Here is a 16,761-nt window from a genome sequence, read left to right as displayed (position 1 = left end):
AAACATCCACTGCTCTCTTCAGCTCGGATTAATGGAACCCTAACTATGCTAATAGGTGGTACGAGATTTGCTACGGTCAGCAAAAGCCAACGCTTGCATGGATGAATCCCCCATGCACCGCCACCCCACCACTTCTTCCCCTCGGGCCTCTTTGTTCCTTTTAAAGACGTTCTGCGTCTCACAAAGACTTGAGTCTGATAGATTTATTTTAATTTTTGACTTTCATCCTCCAAAGGATTTGAAACGGTTGTCAAACATAATTCGCAGTGCGGTCGCAAGAAAACGATATCACATGTACACGACTCTAGAATCCATGAAGTACAAAGAATCTAGACCACTCTGTGTGCAATTTAATATATTTAGTTCAACACTTATTATGACATCCCTAGTACTATCAGCATCGTATCGGCGGCCCTTGCTTGAAATAGTTTGGGTCTTGTCTATATAGGGCTAGCCCATGTTTCCTTGTGAGGCTGAGGGACTGCCACGATCTGATCAATGACCAACGCCAAGACTCGTATAACTGTTAGCTGGAATAAAATCGATGTATATGATTCGAGGACTTATTGGGTCAATGCTGTTGCCAAGAATTTCTTTTCAATCTCTTCCCTTCCCATGACGCCTTTGTCTCAGCATTCAATGTCAGCTTCAGATTGCTTTGTTATTTAGCCTATAGAAGTTTGGATTGCTCGAGTATGTCAAGTCACTGCGCCTCCTCCCCCACGTTTAAAGGTACTTTTCGAAAACGAGGGTCGAGTTCTAGTAAGCTCAATCACTTTACCACGTTTTATCCTAATGGAATGTTGGACTACTTTGATCAGTACGGGCATTTGATTACAAAATGCAACGTAAATATGAAAACCAGGCAGAGATAGAAGTGGCAGAATAAACCCTCAAGATTGGACATTCACGGAGAAGTCAATCGTAAGTCAAGGGGGCTTTAATATCCAAGATTTTCACAACACCAAGGGCTAAGAGTATGGAATTCCATTTCTTCATGATTTACGCATCACGAAAAGGCGCCTGTTCCATTAGCCGCGCTTGGCTATTCAACCTTCTTTGTTCGTCTTGCTAATTTTCTTTCTTCGCCAATCTTTTAAATTCTGACGAAATCTTGCACGCTAACAACTACTATTATCCTTATGCCGGGGAATGGAGTGCCAGGTTCAAGAACATTCTATTGTGAAAATCCACCACCAGATTATCAATTAAATGCTAGAGATGCAATTTCGAGAGTTGCTAGATGAATGCACTATATACAAGCATGTAATCATTCTTCACTCTCCCACTCTAATAACAAGCTTATCCAATTTTCTAGTCTAAACTCGCTTGTTGTTCAAATGTTAACCTAAATCGTGTCGATCTAAACAATACGAGTACTTTGACTTTAAAACTACAGCTGTATATAGGAATAAGAGCAGCCTCGAGCAGGGTTGCTATAATCAAAAAGATGGTTATCTTTTCATTGCAACTTTATACTAGACCTATCGGATAGTTGCAACGGTGAAGCTAAATCTCACAAAGACTCCTACCATGCAGGCACAACCTGTGGCATAAAAAAACGGTCACCCTACTTCCGGTGGCTTCCGATGTGGCGCCAACTATTAGTGGAACGAATATAATCGGCTTAAGGAAGACCATAATGAAGATGTCTCAGTACAATATACTCGTAATCAGAGTTCGATAACTCCATAGAATAAGGAGTTATCAAACAGGAATTATTGCCTACCGGCCTCCGAAACGATGCACTTCCTAAGATATTACCCATGTTCTTCACGACCTTGTGTTGGGATCCCCATGGAGCATCCCATGGATGCATATTTGCTAGCAGACTGAGCTTTCTTCGGACGGTTTCCCGGAATATATAAACCCTGGTTTGCTAGTTCTTAATTAATCATGAGTCTTCCTCTGCTTTCCCCTCACCTTAGTAGTAGCCCTCCAATACCCTGTAAGGGTATGGGCTATGCTGTAAGTCCACGACTAGAACCGATGGCTCGGAGTTAGACTAACGTCCGTTGTATTGTGAAATGACGGCTTGCTAGCCGATGCTCCCGTTGACGCGTACTGCAATTGATAGCGGGTGATATTGGGTAATCCGCTACGATTAGCTACACCAGTTCTATACGAAGACAGTCGGTGACACTAGATTCGCACGTAAAGTGCTCGTTGAAAAATCCTCTTTTAGCGTATGAAGGTCAGAATTGTTTTATGCCAGATGTGTACGAAGAGGTATAGGGGTCAGGCGTCAAACCCCAATTTTGGGGGGGATTGTCGGATTGGTCTGTATTGTAAATGTAGGGGTCCAATCAGTGGTATTCAACTCTCTGTATTTCTGTATCGGCTCTTGGTACAATTTATATGGAGCCATGATTACATAACATTAATTACAAAAATGTGTAGGATTAATAAATCCCCCGGTATGCCGGTCGTCATGCTCCGACACACCCCCTCAGCTATCCCAGTATGGGATTGCTGGACTTGTTAGATCGGCATATTGATCTCCATGGTTTAATTGACTAGGCCATTAGATAGCCTATGTCCACCATCCTGAGCATCCTTAGGAAGCTCTCATGCTTCTGGCGAGATAGCATCTTTGTGAGTCCATCTGCGACCATGCTCGCCGTCGGCACCCATCGCACCATTATGCGTCCTTCTCTAACCTCTTGCCGAAGCCAATGATGATGAATATCGACATGCCGAAGCTTCGTTTCGAAGGCAGTGTCCTCACTAGTAAGTAGGCTGATCGTTATCTCGTTGTCGCAGTCGATCGTCATATTGTGGGAGGGTTCAAAACCGAGGCTTTTTAGTAGTCGACGCCACCATTGAAGTTGCTTCCCTGTCTCTGATAGGCCTAGCAGCTCTGCTTCAGTGGTTGACGTTGTCACGGTGGGTTGCTTGCTCGCTTTCCAGTCAACTGGTCCACCATAAGCTTGACAGATGTAGCCTGCAGAGCTCTTTCGATCTGGGTGATCTCCGTATGAAGCATCGCTTGCGAACTGTATGGAATCGATTCCAGTGCTTACTGCGTCTGCACTATATTCAATAGCTAGGTTCCGGGTAGTATATAGGTAACTGATGACCCGGTCAGCTGCTTGGTGGTGCTGGGGCCCTGGATTCGTCAAGAACTGAGCTAGTCGAGCGGTGGCCTTTGCAGCATCTGGCCTAGTGATAGTGGTGGCATAGCCTGCGGATCCAACCTTCTTTTGATAGAGAAGGATCTCCTTCGGGGTGGCTACGCCTTGGTAAGGCGTCAATTCGTCAACTGGTAGTGGCGTATAGACAGGTGGTCGATCTGTCAAATTGTAGCGGGTAGCAATGCTTGTCATATAGCTATCTTGACATAGCCAGAGCTTCTTCTGCTTCCTATCGCGAATGATTCGGATATTGAGAAACCATGATGCTTCTCCATGATCTGTCAGCTCCCAGTGGGCTTCTAGATCTCGCTCCAATTGCATGGCTCTTGCCTTAGCATTTGCATGGCTAGCAATTAAGATATCATCCACATAGAAGAAGACTATTAGCCCTTCTCCGACGAAGACACAAGGGTCTTCTGGTGCTTGTTGCAGACCTAGTTTTCGGAGTACACTAGCTGCTTCTTGTTGCCAAAGACGTGGCGAGATCCGTAAGCCGTACAATGCTCGACGAAGCTTCCAGCATTTACCTAGGGACTGGAACCCTTCTGGCATCTGCGTATACGTCGGTTTCTCTTGGCTTAGCTTGCTATTCAGAAATGCAGTGACAGCATCTCGCTGACGGAGGTCTAGGTCAAAGGCAGCGACTAGTGCAAAGATCATTCTTGCTGTTCTTGCTGCTAGCGTAGCAGCTCTCTTTTCTTCATAGGTAATCGTCTCAAGATCCCCACGAACACAGATTCGAGCCTTCAATTTCAAAAGGTAACCGTCCTGGTCGAATTTGTATGCAAAAACCCATAGTAAGGGAAGGATTTGTATCCCTCGATCCTTTGGCTTTTCAATGACTTCGAATGTCTCTTTTTCAGATAGAGAGTGGATCTCTTTCTTCATTGCTGCGAGAAAACCTTGCTGAAAAGGATGATTTATGACATCCTTCCAGTACTTGGGTGGTGGTGGGAGATCATCTCGATGGCGGCGAGCGTTTGGTTTCTCGGCGTATAGACCAGCTGCAAATGCATGTAGTAGAGCCGGTGGCTCTTCTTCGTCAATACCCTGTACTATAGTGGTTGCATATGCAAAATCGTCATCTTGTTTTGCTTTGCGTATTCGACGTCCACTTAGTATGTTGCTGGCATCTATATTGCTGGAGATCTCTCTGCTTGGTGCTAGCAGTTCTGCCTGGAGCTGTCTTTCTAGCTCATTTTCCACCTCTCTATTGGGTTCTTCATTAGGTTCTCCATTGGCTTCTTCATTGGCTTCTTCATAGGCTTCTTCATGGGCCTGATCTTCACTGAGCAGTTGATCATCTAGATCATGCGTATCCACCCCCTGATCAGGGCCAGTTTCCACCCCTTGCTGTAAGCCAGTTTCTTCATTTGGTGGGGTTAATGGTGATGGATCTTGATCCTTCTGTATGTCCTGGATCTCACCGGCTTCTTTTCTGACCGAGGTCAGAAGTATAGGTGGTAGGCTTATTGGGGTAGGCATTAATGCCTGCCTGCTCACCCCCTGAAGTGGGGTGATCTCTCGGTAGTCAACCTCACTTAGCTGAATATCTTGTGAAGTATCTGGTAGAGTATCTGGTAGAGCATCTGGAAGAGCATCTAGAAGAGCATCTGGTAGAGCATCTGGAAGAGCATCTGGTAGAGCATCGTCGGTTTCATCTTGTCGGTTTTGATGCTCACTTTCCGGCGTACTAGTTGCTTCCTGGCTAGCGATCTGATGGTTGATGATTTGCGCCACTTCGTCGGGCGTAATCTCTTCTGGCTCTCTCACTAATGGTAGTGGAATAGGCTGAGATTTCTCATAGTCCGGCGAGTATTTACGTGCTTCATCAATGACTGCATCTCGTATATACCTCACTTTCCCACTGTGTGGAAACCAGATTTTGTAGATATTAGATGCCAAGTATCCGACTAGGAAGCCGACCTCTGCTCTTGGATTCATCTTATCTGACTGGATCTGCCTCTCAATGCGGCAGTACGCCAAACTTCCATATAATCTAACATTTGCTAGATTGATCTTCGGGGCTGTTGGAGCAAATTCTCTTCTTACTTCTTCCCATGGTATTAACCACTTGTTCTCAGAAGCAATGTATGTAGGGGTACGGTTCAATAACCACACTGCAGCGCTTGCGAATTCAGGCCATAGGTCTTTCGGAAGCTTGCCTTCAAGAGAGAGCATACGCATACGGGTAATGATCATCCCGCCAGATCTCTCGGCATACCCATTCATCTCTGAGTGGCCGGGTGGAGTATGATATATCAAGATACCATCGCTTGTCAAACTGTGCTCCGCTGTTTTGCCTGCTGCGGCTTCATTGTCATAGTGAAATGCCTTGATCGGAAGGTTCCACTGATTCCTTGCTAGCTGTACAAACTGGTTGATCGCTATCTGGCATTCAGGCTTTAGCTCATGTGTCATGATCCAGTGGAATCTCGGCCCTTCTATATAGAAGTGAGATATCCATCGATGTCGATTGTATGCTGGCGGCAGTTGTATTAGATCAAAGTGGATTCTTCCAAATGGTCCAAAAGTACGTCCCACTGGCCGGCGAGAGATCTGCTTTGGTGCTCTCCCAATACGACATGTATGGCATAATGAAGCTTCTTCTTTCTCTGCTTTCTGGAGGACTATACCGTCTACCATAGTAGCAAGCTTAGCTACGGCGCGGGGCTCAATGTGAGCAAGTCGCCGATGCCAGATGTCAGCCGATGCCTTTGATTCCTGCGGCTTTACTGAGGATCTCTGTGTGGCATATGCTTGTTGTGGTGGTGGGGCCTCGTTTGGTTCGTCAAAAATCCATAGGTTAAATTGATCCCATAGATGCACATTGACTACAGGTAAATCCTTTGGATCTCGGATGCAGTTTGTACGTTGACACCAGGTGCCCCCCTTCTTCTTTAGCATCGCGTACGATACTAGATTTGTATGGAAGCTAGGCGAGTAGAGAGCGTCACTCAATGTGATTTCCATTCTCCCTTTCTGTGGATGCTTGCCGACTAGTCGAACTTTGCCTCTCCCTAGCACCTGCGTAGTACTGTCACCAGTTGTCAAATCTATGACTTCCGGCGTAAAATCAATAAACAGTGCTCTGTTATTGCATACATGTGAACTGGACCCAGTGTCAAGAATCCATCGATTGCGGAGAGAGAGCTCGCCAGTCTTTGCAGCTGAGAGTGCATGCTTGCCAATCTGTATAGCTTCACTTAGTAGCTTGCCTTGGTGCTTGCCCTGGGGCTTGCCCTGAGGCTTGCTCTGAGGCCTGCTCTGAGGCCTGCCCTGTTGCTTACTCTGGTAGGTGGTGGCGAAGCTAACGTGGTTTGCAGATTCATGATGCTTTGATTTAGCTTCATTGACAGCTTTGTCGACCCATTGCTTCCACCCTGGATCATTTGCTAGCTTCTTTCTAGCTCTCTCTAGCTTCCCTTCGTCTAGGGTATATCCTTCTGGGCGTATAGCTTCATTCATGAGCCAGCAGTTGGCCACCTTGTGGTGTGGATGACCATTGCCACATGGACATTTTCTCTTCTCGAATGGAAGCTTCTCTTGCTTCGCTTCCGGCTTTGCTTCTCGATGACCTTGCCAGGTTGAAAAAGCACTTTTTGGAGCATTAGTTGAGGTCACAGTTTTGACGCCTATCTCCCGATTCATTGCACGGAATGATTCAAGAAGATCTCGAGTGTCATATTTCTTCTTATCCATAACAATCTCTTGGTATTTTCCTTGCCACCAGATTGGCAGTACCTCTTTAACTGCATGTAGGAAGTCTCGATTGGAATCTGCATCGCTAATGCCGAGGCTAATAGCTTGCTCTCTTAGTGAATTCCACTTTTGAAGCCACTGCTCAATATCACCGGTTGGTTTCTGCATGGCAAAGACCTTCCAATTCATACGGATTTCTTCTTCGTACGCCGTTGACCGAGCAAATCTAGTCTTTAGGTATACAAGCCTCTCATACGGAGTACGATATGTGATCAGAGCAAGGTGATGCATTGGGTCGAGGTAGGTAAGGATGTACTCGTTGACATCACTTAGTCCTTTTGCTTGCTTCTCCCACTTCGTGTACTTCATTTTATACACGTCCATTCGATCTCGCCAAATCCTTCGATCCTTGTCATCGCCGTCCTCTGGGTATTCCGGTTCCACCGGTTCTTGGAGAGGTATAGATCTTATTGCTTGGGATTCGGTTGTCGTCGGGGGATCTGGGTTGCAAAGGTCCCATACGTTCTTTTGCATGGCATATAGCTGCACTTTTGCAAACCAAGTGAGCCACTGCGGCGAGTCCTTCAGTTTTTCGCCCTTCATGGCGGAGAGAATTGATGCTGCCTCCATTGCTGGATTCAGGGGTAGCTGGGAATAGCTTCACAATTGCTAATTCAGGGGTAGCTAGGAGGTTTCAAGGGGTAGAAAGCAGGCTTCTAGTAGTGTACTAGATACTATATCTCAAATAGTAATGCTTTCTTCGATGCGAACCGGGCTCATAACTGTCGGATTGGTCTGTATTGTAAATGTAGGGGTCCAATCAGTGGTATTCAACTCTCTGTATTTCTGTATCGGCTCTTGGTACAATTTATATGGAGCCATGATTACATAACATTAATTACAAAAATGTGTAGGATTAATAAATCCCCCGGTATGCCGGTCGTCATGCTCCGACAGGGATATGGTGCCTTAATGCCTGGATCACCGCCGCTTTATACACCGCTCTATACAGTGTACTGTAAATTGTTAATACATCAACCTGCCTAACTAAATGAAGCTTTTGGACACCATAAAAGTCAGGCAGGAATCTCCATATTTTTTTGGACTTGCAACCACCCAGAAAATGGAGATGCATTGATTTGTATGGTGTACAGAAGCTTCATATGCCTTGCCTAACAACGTTGGGAGAAGCCAGATACTTTGATTATTAAGGCATATGTAATGGCAATTCAGGTATACATATTTTTCTGCCATTCTAACATAAGGCATCAAGGCATCAAGATCCTCTAAAACTCGCCTGACCCCTATATCGCTTCGTAAGATGTGCCTCCTCGCCCGCTTGGAATTTTGTGAAACGCTGTATGGCCTGTAAAAGGGGTAGCCCTGAGCGCTAAACGCCGCCGGTGTCTCATACATACCGAGGCTAGAATGACGAACGGAAAATTGGCGCATATTCGAGCAATTTGGCGTTTGGAAATGATATATATACATTTGCCTTAGCTAACGAAACACTTGAGCTAAGTGCTAAATAATTGATCTGCGGGTGTGAGTAATCTACCATTCAGAAGAGGCCATGGTCTTACGTATTTAAAAATATCCATTGGAACCTTGGGGCTCAACTGTCGGAGGCCCAAGCCCCTAAGACATTAAAAACTAGGAGCCTTAGCATCGGAGATCTCGTCTTATTTAGGTATTGTGTGCTCCGAGTCCCGTAACGTCAGTATACAGCCGGGTTTCGGGCACATAGTGACGTGAATCTCCACACTCTCCTTTTTATGATCGGCTTAAGATGTACAAAGTAGAGCCGGAGCAAGATCTGCGACCCTGCCTTCGGTTGTGGTCCAACACTAGTTCGACAAGCGTGTTTCAAACATAGTATGTTTGCCGCGACTTCAGCTCTCCCCTTCCAGACCATAAAATAATGATCACTTTCAGCTCATGCTTCTCGTATGGAAAATGAGGCACATACTATAAAAAGCCCGCCTTATTGATCCTGAATCTGGACTAGTGGAGCATTTCTGGGGGCTTGATGTCTCCCTTCGACCTAGTGCATTCCTTCCGTAGTGTCCATCCCCTAGCCATGAGTCTCACACTGTACCAAACATCCAATATCACTGGTGTATATTTCATTTAACAACGAATATTGCAACGTGAGCTATGCTGGATGCTGGTACTGCTGGTACATCCATGTACCATGTACTCCATACGACTATTGCAATTGTTGTTTTCGCCATAAATAAACATTTATATGTACGTAATTAAATCGAAGATTTCGAAGATTTGATTATTAAACCCAGTAGTTTCATTAAAAAATTGTTGATCTTCATTCCATTCTATTTTTCCGGGCCGAATTGGGGCACATACTGGCGCCGATCTATCGAGGTCTGGAGTCCATCTGGTTTCTTGGCGACAAAAAAAATCGACCTCGGATCTATTCCTTGACATCCCAACTGTGCAGAAACCACCGAGGAACTTCCTAACCACGGTTCTGGGTGGGGGCAAGTAGCGTGTTTCTTGCAATTATGTGGTTGTCGTCGCGTGGCCTCCGATCCCAGAGCCATTACGGAAATATTCTGGAAAAAAAGGCGCCCGCTTCGGTGCTCCGGTGCTCACCGGCATTAGCCCTGGAGGCGCTCGTTTCACTTGAACCAGCTTTGAATGTGGAGAATTTCCTTGTGTTCCAATCATGATTGTCTGCTTATGGTTACCAATCGAGATCTATACCTACCATGTACTCCGTAGAAAATATTCTCGACTCCATCGTGCGAAGTAGATAAGCTTAATGTCCAAGGAGTGTCCACGCTACTGACTCGGGACCATTCATATCGAAGTTGGAACAAAACCTGCTACTGCCCAGGGGGAAAAATTTCCCCCCTCTTATTTACCTTCAACGTTGTCTTTGAACACGTCTGTCACTATCATGAGGGGTCATTTCTTCCTTTTCACCCTTCTAGCTCTGCTTATAGTGGGGATCCATGCAACAGACTGGGATACAAATGTCTTCCCATCTTGTGCGGTACGTACATCTCCCAACGCAATTGTATTTATTGCTAATTAGCATGTGCTAGATCACTTGTGACAACCAGTTATTCTCTGATTGCTCACTGAGCAATAATACATCATGCTTCTGTGCCAGTAGCTCTCGTCCCACAGCATTGTTAGATTGTGCTGAAAGTAACTGCACGTCAAAGGAATTCTTCAGTGCGTCTCTATCATGATTGATATACCAAGCCTGGTCTAACTCTGCTAGCTACAAAACGTCTCTACGAAAAAGAATGCGATATAACACCACGCAAAGGCCCCGCGGTCATCAACGCCTCGACTCTATTCCCTTTCATTCTTGCCTCGTTCTTCTTCGTCGCGAGAATGATCGCCAAGAGCAGCGGCCTCGCTGGTGGATGGGGATGGGATGACTATACAATAATTGTATCATATGTCAGTGTCACTTCTTGGTGTTCTTCCGCCCGGTATTAACAGCCTTGCAGGTCATAGGGGCCGCCATCTATGTTCTGAGTATATACAGTAAGCCGGCATTCTCAGTCATCGACTTCACCAGATTTCACAAGAAAGAAGAACTAACAAATCAGTGATCCAAAATGGCTTCGGACAAAATATCTGGGACGTCCCTTTTCCCTCGGTCACCAAGTTCTACCAGGTTCGGTCCCCTTTCCAAGGCCCAGTTCTAATCTAACAAGAGCAGTATTTCCAAGCTATGGCCGTTATGTATAAGATCCAAATTTCCCTCGCAAAGATCTCCGTGTGCCTCTTCCTACTCCGCATCTTCCAAGCACGCACATTCCGCTATCTAGCATACGGACTCATCTGTGCCAACGCCGCGATCGGTATCACCTGGGCCTCGGTGGATGCCTTCCGTTGCTCGCCGACACGCCTGACGTGGGTCGGCTGGATGCACGAGGAACCTGGACATTGCATCAATTTTATCGTCGCGGTTCTTGTTAACTGTCTGGTGAACATCTTTGTCGACTGTATCTTGATCGTCATGCCGGTGTATGAGGTGATCAAATTGCAGTTGCCGCTGCGAAAGAAGATAACTGTGGCAGCGATGTTTATTGTGGGCTCTGTGTATGTACTCCCTAGCTTGGCTTTGGTTTCATTTACTTGTCACTAACCAATCTCACAGTCTAACGATCATCGCGATTATCCGAGTCGTCGTCTTCTGGACCAACCGCTGGGGTATCAATGAGACTCTCGGTCTATACCCCCTCATGCACTGGTCCGTCATCGAATCTCAGATCTCTGTTATGTGCGCTTGCCTGCCTGCATTCAGGGCTCTCGTCGGCCGATGGTTCCCTCGGTTCCTGGGGGGATCATCGAACCGAACGGAGCCATCTAACATGGCTGAGTACTATAACAAAATGCCCACGGCGAGCAGCAATATCAACAAGTCTGTCACCTACTCGGTGAATTATGAGACTCGGTCGCCAGCGAATAGTGATGTGGAGTTGGTGGATATGCCGAAACATAGGCAATGATGGATGAATTTGCAATTTTACTTCTTGTTCTATATTTACATATCCATTGTAGATGAGATTTAATTTAATACATAGATACTAGATTCTTTCAAACATGAACTGATTTTATAATAAGCTAAGCTCTGCATAGTACATATCATGATGAAAATCCAAGTTAATCCGTCATAATCAACATACCCTTGGATTTGTTCAACGTTGAATCATAATTGATTTCATGCACACGTCAATTCTTCCACGCCAGGAATTCAGGACTCCCATGGAATCGAGATTAGCAGCATCGATGCAGTTTGACGCCGCTATCACTTATCCCACCATACAAATCCTATGATCTCGAAATCATAGAATGGTAATGCAATTTAGACTACTTCCAATTCATCGTCGCCTTCATCAACCCATATACGAACCATGGAATCATGAATATATGAAGAGGTTAGACAATTTCACCAATTCCTTTTTCTACATCTTTGTAAAACATTCCAACAATTCTTCTTCTTTTATTTCTACCGTAGTGCTCAACTAAAACAACAGTATTCTTCATTTTCCGGGGTATGAAATTCCCTTTCAAGTATTTTCTGTTATTCAGCCTCAACTTTCGGGTTTCCCAGGCAGTAAATCTCCATCATCCAAAGTTTATAGCTGAAATGTGACAGTAAAGCCTTTTTAGTGAGGAGTCATGTTCCATATGTCAGAAACATCTGGATATCACGATCGAGCAATCAGATGAGGTCCGTCTCCTTCTACTACAAATCTCGATTGGGCACATTTGCATGACACTTAGGCGCCAGCGCTAGAGATACGACCCGTTTACAGTGACGGGTCAAAGCAAGATTGCCATGGAGGGCGATAGCCATATACTAAACAGAATTAAGTCATTATGAATTCCAAAGCACAAGCTATTCGATTGCTATCTGCCAGAGTGCGGGAATTTCAATCCATCGAGACTAGAAGTAGTGCCCGCGCGTTTTCTATGTGACAAACAAAACATGTCCCTCCCCCCTCGCTCTCTTTCCATCTGACACCTCTCTCCTCTCTGCAAGATATCTCCGACCCTTTTGCATCATCTTGCTACTTTCAACATTCGTCACAAAGTCTTTGCAATCCACATCTCCTCATTCGGTTCTATGCCTTCAAGTCAAGATGTACGAATGTGGCACCTGTGACTTTGAGTTCCGCTACCGCGAGGACTGCGATGCTCACATGGACGAATACGGCCATTGGGTTGAATGTGAGACCTGCCCTCGACAATTTCGGACTGAGCGTAGCTGCGAGCAGCACATGGATGCGCTTGATCACTGGGCACCAGTCTTTGAATGCGAAACCTGCGGCCGTACCTTCTCTTCGCAGGCTGCTGCCAATCAGCATATGAATGCCAAGAACCATTGGGAGCCAAAAATTGCTTGCGAAACATGTTCCCAGATGTTCCACACCCATGAAGCTGCCGACCAGCACATGGAGGCCAAAGGGCACTATGAGAACTACTGTGCCGAGTGCGATCGGCACTTCATGAATGAGAACTGTCTTCACCAGGTAAGAGAACCAAGCTAACCTCAGGGAGATTCCCACCCCTTAGGCCCTGGTTGGTCGTAGGACTTTGACTAATTTGTGTTCATCTCGTCTACGAATAGCACTTGAACTCGAAGATTCATCGAGGCACTGAGATCGTGTGCCCATTTTGCAACGCTCACTTTGTCACCGCGAGTGGCGTCACCCATCACATCGAATATGGTACCTGCCCCAGTGCTCCCCAGTGGAACCGAGAGACAATCCACCAAGTGGTCCAACGCCTTGACCGTAACGGACTTGTCACAAACAAGCAGATTGAATGGCACAATGACCAGAACGTACGCTACTATGCCACGGACTGCGCTTTTGATGGTACAAGCTGGGTGTGCTACCTGTGCCAGAGGGGCTTCAACTCGATGACCGGTCTAAACTCTCATCTCAACTCGCCATTCCACAGAGAGAAGATCTATCATTGCCTCAACACGCGTGGTTGCAACAAAGAGTTTACCTCTCTTGGTGCTTTGTTCAATCATTTGGAGAGTGAGTCGTGCGGATACATCCGGTTTGGGGACGTCCAAAGAGTCCATGGACGACTGAATGACGCTATTCTTAAACGTAAGGTGATCACTTCGCTCTGAGATCTCAACGATGAAGTTTGCTTGGGAGGAAACCACACGGTGATGTTTTACTTGAGGTCAGCAATGAACATGTTATGGAAGAATGGTCTAAGAGCTTATCAAGATTGTACATACTCTTAGTATCTTCCCATCTTGCGGTTTCTCTTGACTTAATGGAAAAATTGACATGTTCATATCTCTCAAGGCGTAGTTTCAAGAGGACACAATGGAGTATTCAAAGAAAACCCGCCCCGGAATGGGACCCTTGTTCACATCCAAGTAATCCCCATCTTCATCAAACCTGGTATTATAGATGGTGATGCCGAGAATTGACCATACCGTACTGAATTGGTAATATTGTCAAGTATCTATTGTATCTATTGGCGCTAAAAAAACCCCAAAGTTACCTCTTCCCCACAGGCCCCACTGAAATACCAATACCTCACCCTTTACCCCCCCACGGACTCCGATGTCGTCCCCGAGGCTCTCAGCAGCCCTGGAGCTCTCTCCTTTACCCCGGATATCCCCCTCCTCCCCGGCCCACCATGAAGCCGACGGACAAGCAGTTCCGCTGTGATGTCTGTCAGCGTGGATTCACGCGCATTGATCACCTCAAACGCCACCATTTGCGACGTATGTCCCGTCCTGCAGCTACCCATATCACATGCTGAACATCAACAGATTCGGGCCAGAAACCATATCCCTGCGTATTCTGCAATACCTCGTTCGCGCGTTGGTTAGATAAGCCAAAACAATCTATAATACCAACTCTAGAATCTGATACTTGGAATTTAGTGACAACCTGCGCGTCCATTACACTGATTGCGCCAGGCGCGCGGGTCGTGAAATTCCGGAGACGGGTCAGAGGGGTAGGCGGCGACATGCCTGTCAATCGGTTAGTCCGTGTCTAGATTACCTGAAATATCACCATAGGAACTGACTTTCGTTTTATTGAATAGTGTACCACGATGAAACTACGGTGCGATGGAGGAAGCCCTTGCGGATCATGTCAGAAGAGAAACTTGACGTGCAACAACGCGCGGACGGCAGGTGCAGGCCACCTCGGGATTGAAGAAGGTACGACAAGCTTTCGGTCAACTTGGTTGCAATGGAAGACTCATACAAGTCATACAAAAGTATCGGTGAAACCCGAAATCTGTGAAGAGCCCTCATCCGACCGAGGATCGATCAAGTTCCTACTTAACGGCGGCACCGATAGCTTTACAGAAACCTTTCGACTTCCCCCGCGCAGTGATCGTACGCGCAGTCTCAACTATCATAATACAAATGATCTCGAGCAATCGCAGAGCACAGGGTTTCCATACAACATCGATAGCGCTCGGCCAGAATACGGCTCTGGCTTCATTGACTCCGACTCTGTCACACCGCAATTCTTCCAAGATACATTCCTAGACTTTTTCCACGGCCCTTTCGGTGATACAAATAAGCCCACGGAGAATCCTTATGATGCCGATGAACTGAGCTACCAGTCTCTCATCCCTCCAGGGCAGCATCCTAATACATTACCCGGAGATCCACCAACATTTGAACCAGAGCGACCGTTCGCAACAACTTTAATTCATTTAATATCAACACAAGCGTGGCAGGTCCCGCTTGACTCTAAAGCGCAGGAGGAGATATCTGCGAATCTCAACTTTCTATTGACCACTGTACGCATACGAAAATACATTGCGCTCTATTTCAAATACTGGCAACCCAGCTGCCCCATGCTTCCTATATCCTTTGATCCGGAGATAGTTCCCCCGCCACTATTAGCTGCTGTGGTCTTCATGGGCGCAATGTACAGTAGCGACCAGAGGGAAGTATACATCGCGAAGAGAGTGCTGGATTTTGCAGAGCTGTTTGTCTTTGCGAGTGACGTTTTCTCGGCAGAGAGTGAAATCAGCGCCACGTTTTCAGGTAGCCGATATTTTGGCGAGGAAAACAGTGATTGGGATTGGTTCCAGAAATTTCAGGCCGGGGTTATCATCACCATTGTCCAATACTGGGCAGGAAACCGTTCGTCTCGAAACCGCGTGATGGAAAATCGATTCGGTGATGTTGTGAAGGTTGCTCGACGGATTGGCCTTGTCAAAATTCGTCACCTTCCCGAAGACCAGGCCCTGGAGCACTTGTGGATACAAAAAGAAAGTCAGATTAGGTACGTATCTTTCCTCCGTTTCAACCTTGGAAGGTTCTTGGGTCTCCCTTACTAATATTGACAGAACTATTTCTATAATTTCCCTACTCGATGGCGCATTCCTCTTCTTTCAAAACTTCCCGTGTCGCCTGACACACACTGAAATGCAATGCGATCTGCCCTGCGATGAATCGCTTTTCTCCTCCGAGCATCCGTTCGCAGAGCCGAACTTTCGCTTTTCACGTGGCCTTAGGGTTTCAGAGGCGTTCAAAAATTTGTTCGACGAAGCACCTGAGTCGAATCCGATGGACCTCACTGCTTTAGACATGTTTATCTTAATTCATAGTATGTCCTTCGCCAAAAGCTTTCTTTTGTACATTGCACCAGCTAACTTGATGTTTAGTTTTATTCTCGTTTATCAATACCCATATGACACTTCTCGGTTGTTCTATCCGCATGGGCTATTTCAAGAATCCCAGGGAAAGTGCTGGGGTTGGCACAAAAGACACCACGATTCCTGAAGATTCTGTCCTCATTGCCATCCGGACTGCTTTATCCCGCTGGCGTGACTACTGGATCGCACTGCGCAATGGAGTGACAAGTGACGAATGGGCATCAATGGGGTTCTATAAAAATGGGTATAACTTTTGGCTGGTATCGCAACTGCTTATCACCAGAAAGGATGCCGTTGATGTGGTGATGCAGATGGAAGTGCACTGCGAGGATAAACTGCAGAAGCTCAATGTGTTGCTTCTTGACGACCAGGAAGATGCATAATTACCATGACAGAACCGAATATGTTAGTGAGGGAAGTATACGCTGTTAGATAGGCTAAGACGCCCGGGACTTATACTTGCATTTACAAATATGACTGTGATACCTTGGCCTGTGTAGTCTAGGAGACCTTTTCGACATTTTGTGTATTGTACTGTTCATTCTACATAATGAGTTCTCGCCGTTTCCGTTACCCATAGCCATTATGTTCCTATATTTTGTGGACTTAGGAGTAGACCTCCGCAAAGCCCAACCCACAGCCCATTCGTAGGGGTATGTAAGGCCCCCATTCTAGCCCATTAAGGGGGTCCAATCCGGTGTCTTGTAGTGGCTATATTCTAACCTTCTACTAATCTGAGTGTTGAAATTAGGAATTTAGAATTGTAATAGCTATATAA

At 46.1% G+C, this 16,761-nt stretch overlaps 4 protein-coding genes across 4 annotated transcripts; 3 read left to right on the top strand and 1 right to left on the bottom strand.

Moving 5' to 3' along the window:
• Positions 1-2,516: 2,516 nt before the first annotated feature.
• On the bottom strand, positions 2,517-7,466 carry N7487_008144 (uncharacterized protein; the record flags this gene model as incomplete). Its single annotated transcript, XM_056875874.1, has 2 exons — positions 2,517-5,617; positions 5,672-7,466. 2 exons carry the CDS (start codon positions 7,464-7,466, stop codon positions 2,517-2,519), a joined length of 4,896 nt encoding a protein of 1,631 aa, XP_056728062.1.
• Positions 7,467-9,756: 2,290 nt separating this feature from the next.
• On the top strand, positions 9,757-11,329 carry N7487_008143 (CFEM domain-containing protein; the record flags this gene model as incomplete). The annotated part of the gene is made up of 7 exons (XM_056875873.1): positions 9,757-9,852; positions 9,905-10,037; positions 10,087-10,271; positions 10,322-10,358; positions 10,424-10,491; positions 10,537-10,919; positions 10,978-11,329. 7 exons carry the CDS (start codon positions 9,757-9,759, stop codon positions 11,327-11,329), a joined length of 1,254 nt encoding a protein of 417 aa, XP_056728061.1.
• A 1,137-nt stretch (positions 11,330-12,466) lies between these two features.
• N7487_008142 (uncharacterized protein) lies at positions 12,467-13,470 on the top strand (the record flags this gene model as incomplete). Its single annotated transcript, XM_056875872.1, has 2 exons — positions 12,467-12,856; positions 12,955-13,470. The coding sequence occupies 2 exons, from the start codon at positions 12,467-12,469 to the stop codon at positions 13,468-13,470; spliced, it is 906 nt and encodes a 301-aa protein (XP_056728060.1).
• Positions 13,471-13,994: 524 nt separating this feature from the next.
• Positions 13,995-16,366, top strand: N7487_008141 (uncharacterized protein; the record flags this gene model as incomplete). Its single annotated transcript, XM_056875871.1, has 6 exons — positions 13,995-14,082; positions 14,131-14,185; positions 14,245-14,344; positions 14,409-15,610; positions 15,675-15,934; positions 15,993-16,366. The coding sequence occupies 6 exons, from the start codon at positions 13,995-13,997 to the stop codon at positions 16,364-16,366; spliced, it is 2,079 nt and encodes a 692-aa protein (XP_056728059.1).
• Positions 16,367-16,761: the final 395 nt, after the last annotated feature.

The sequence above is a fragment of the Penicillium crustosum genome, assembly GCF_028827405.1.
Source record: "Penicillium crustosum strain IBT 35664 chromosome Unknown utg000003l_segment0_segment0, whole genome shotgun sequence".
NCBI lineage: Eukaryota > Fungi > Ascomycota > Eurotiomycetes > Eurotiales > Aspergillaceae > Penicillium > Penicillium crustosum.
This window is presented reverse-complemented; position numbering and strand designations above follow the sequence as displayed.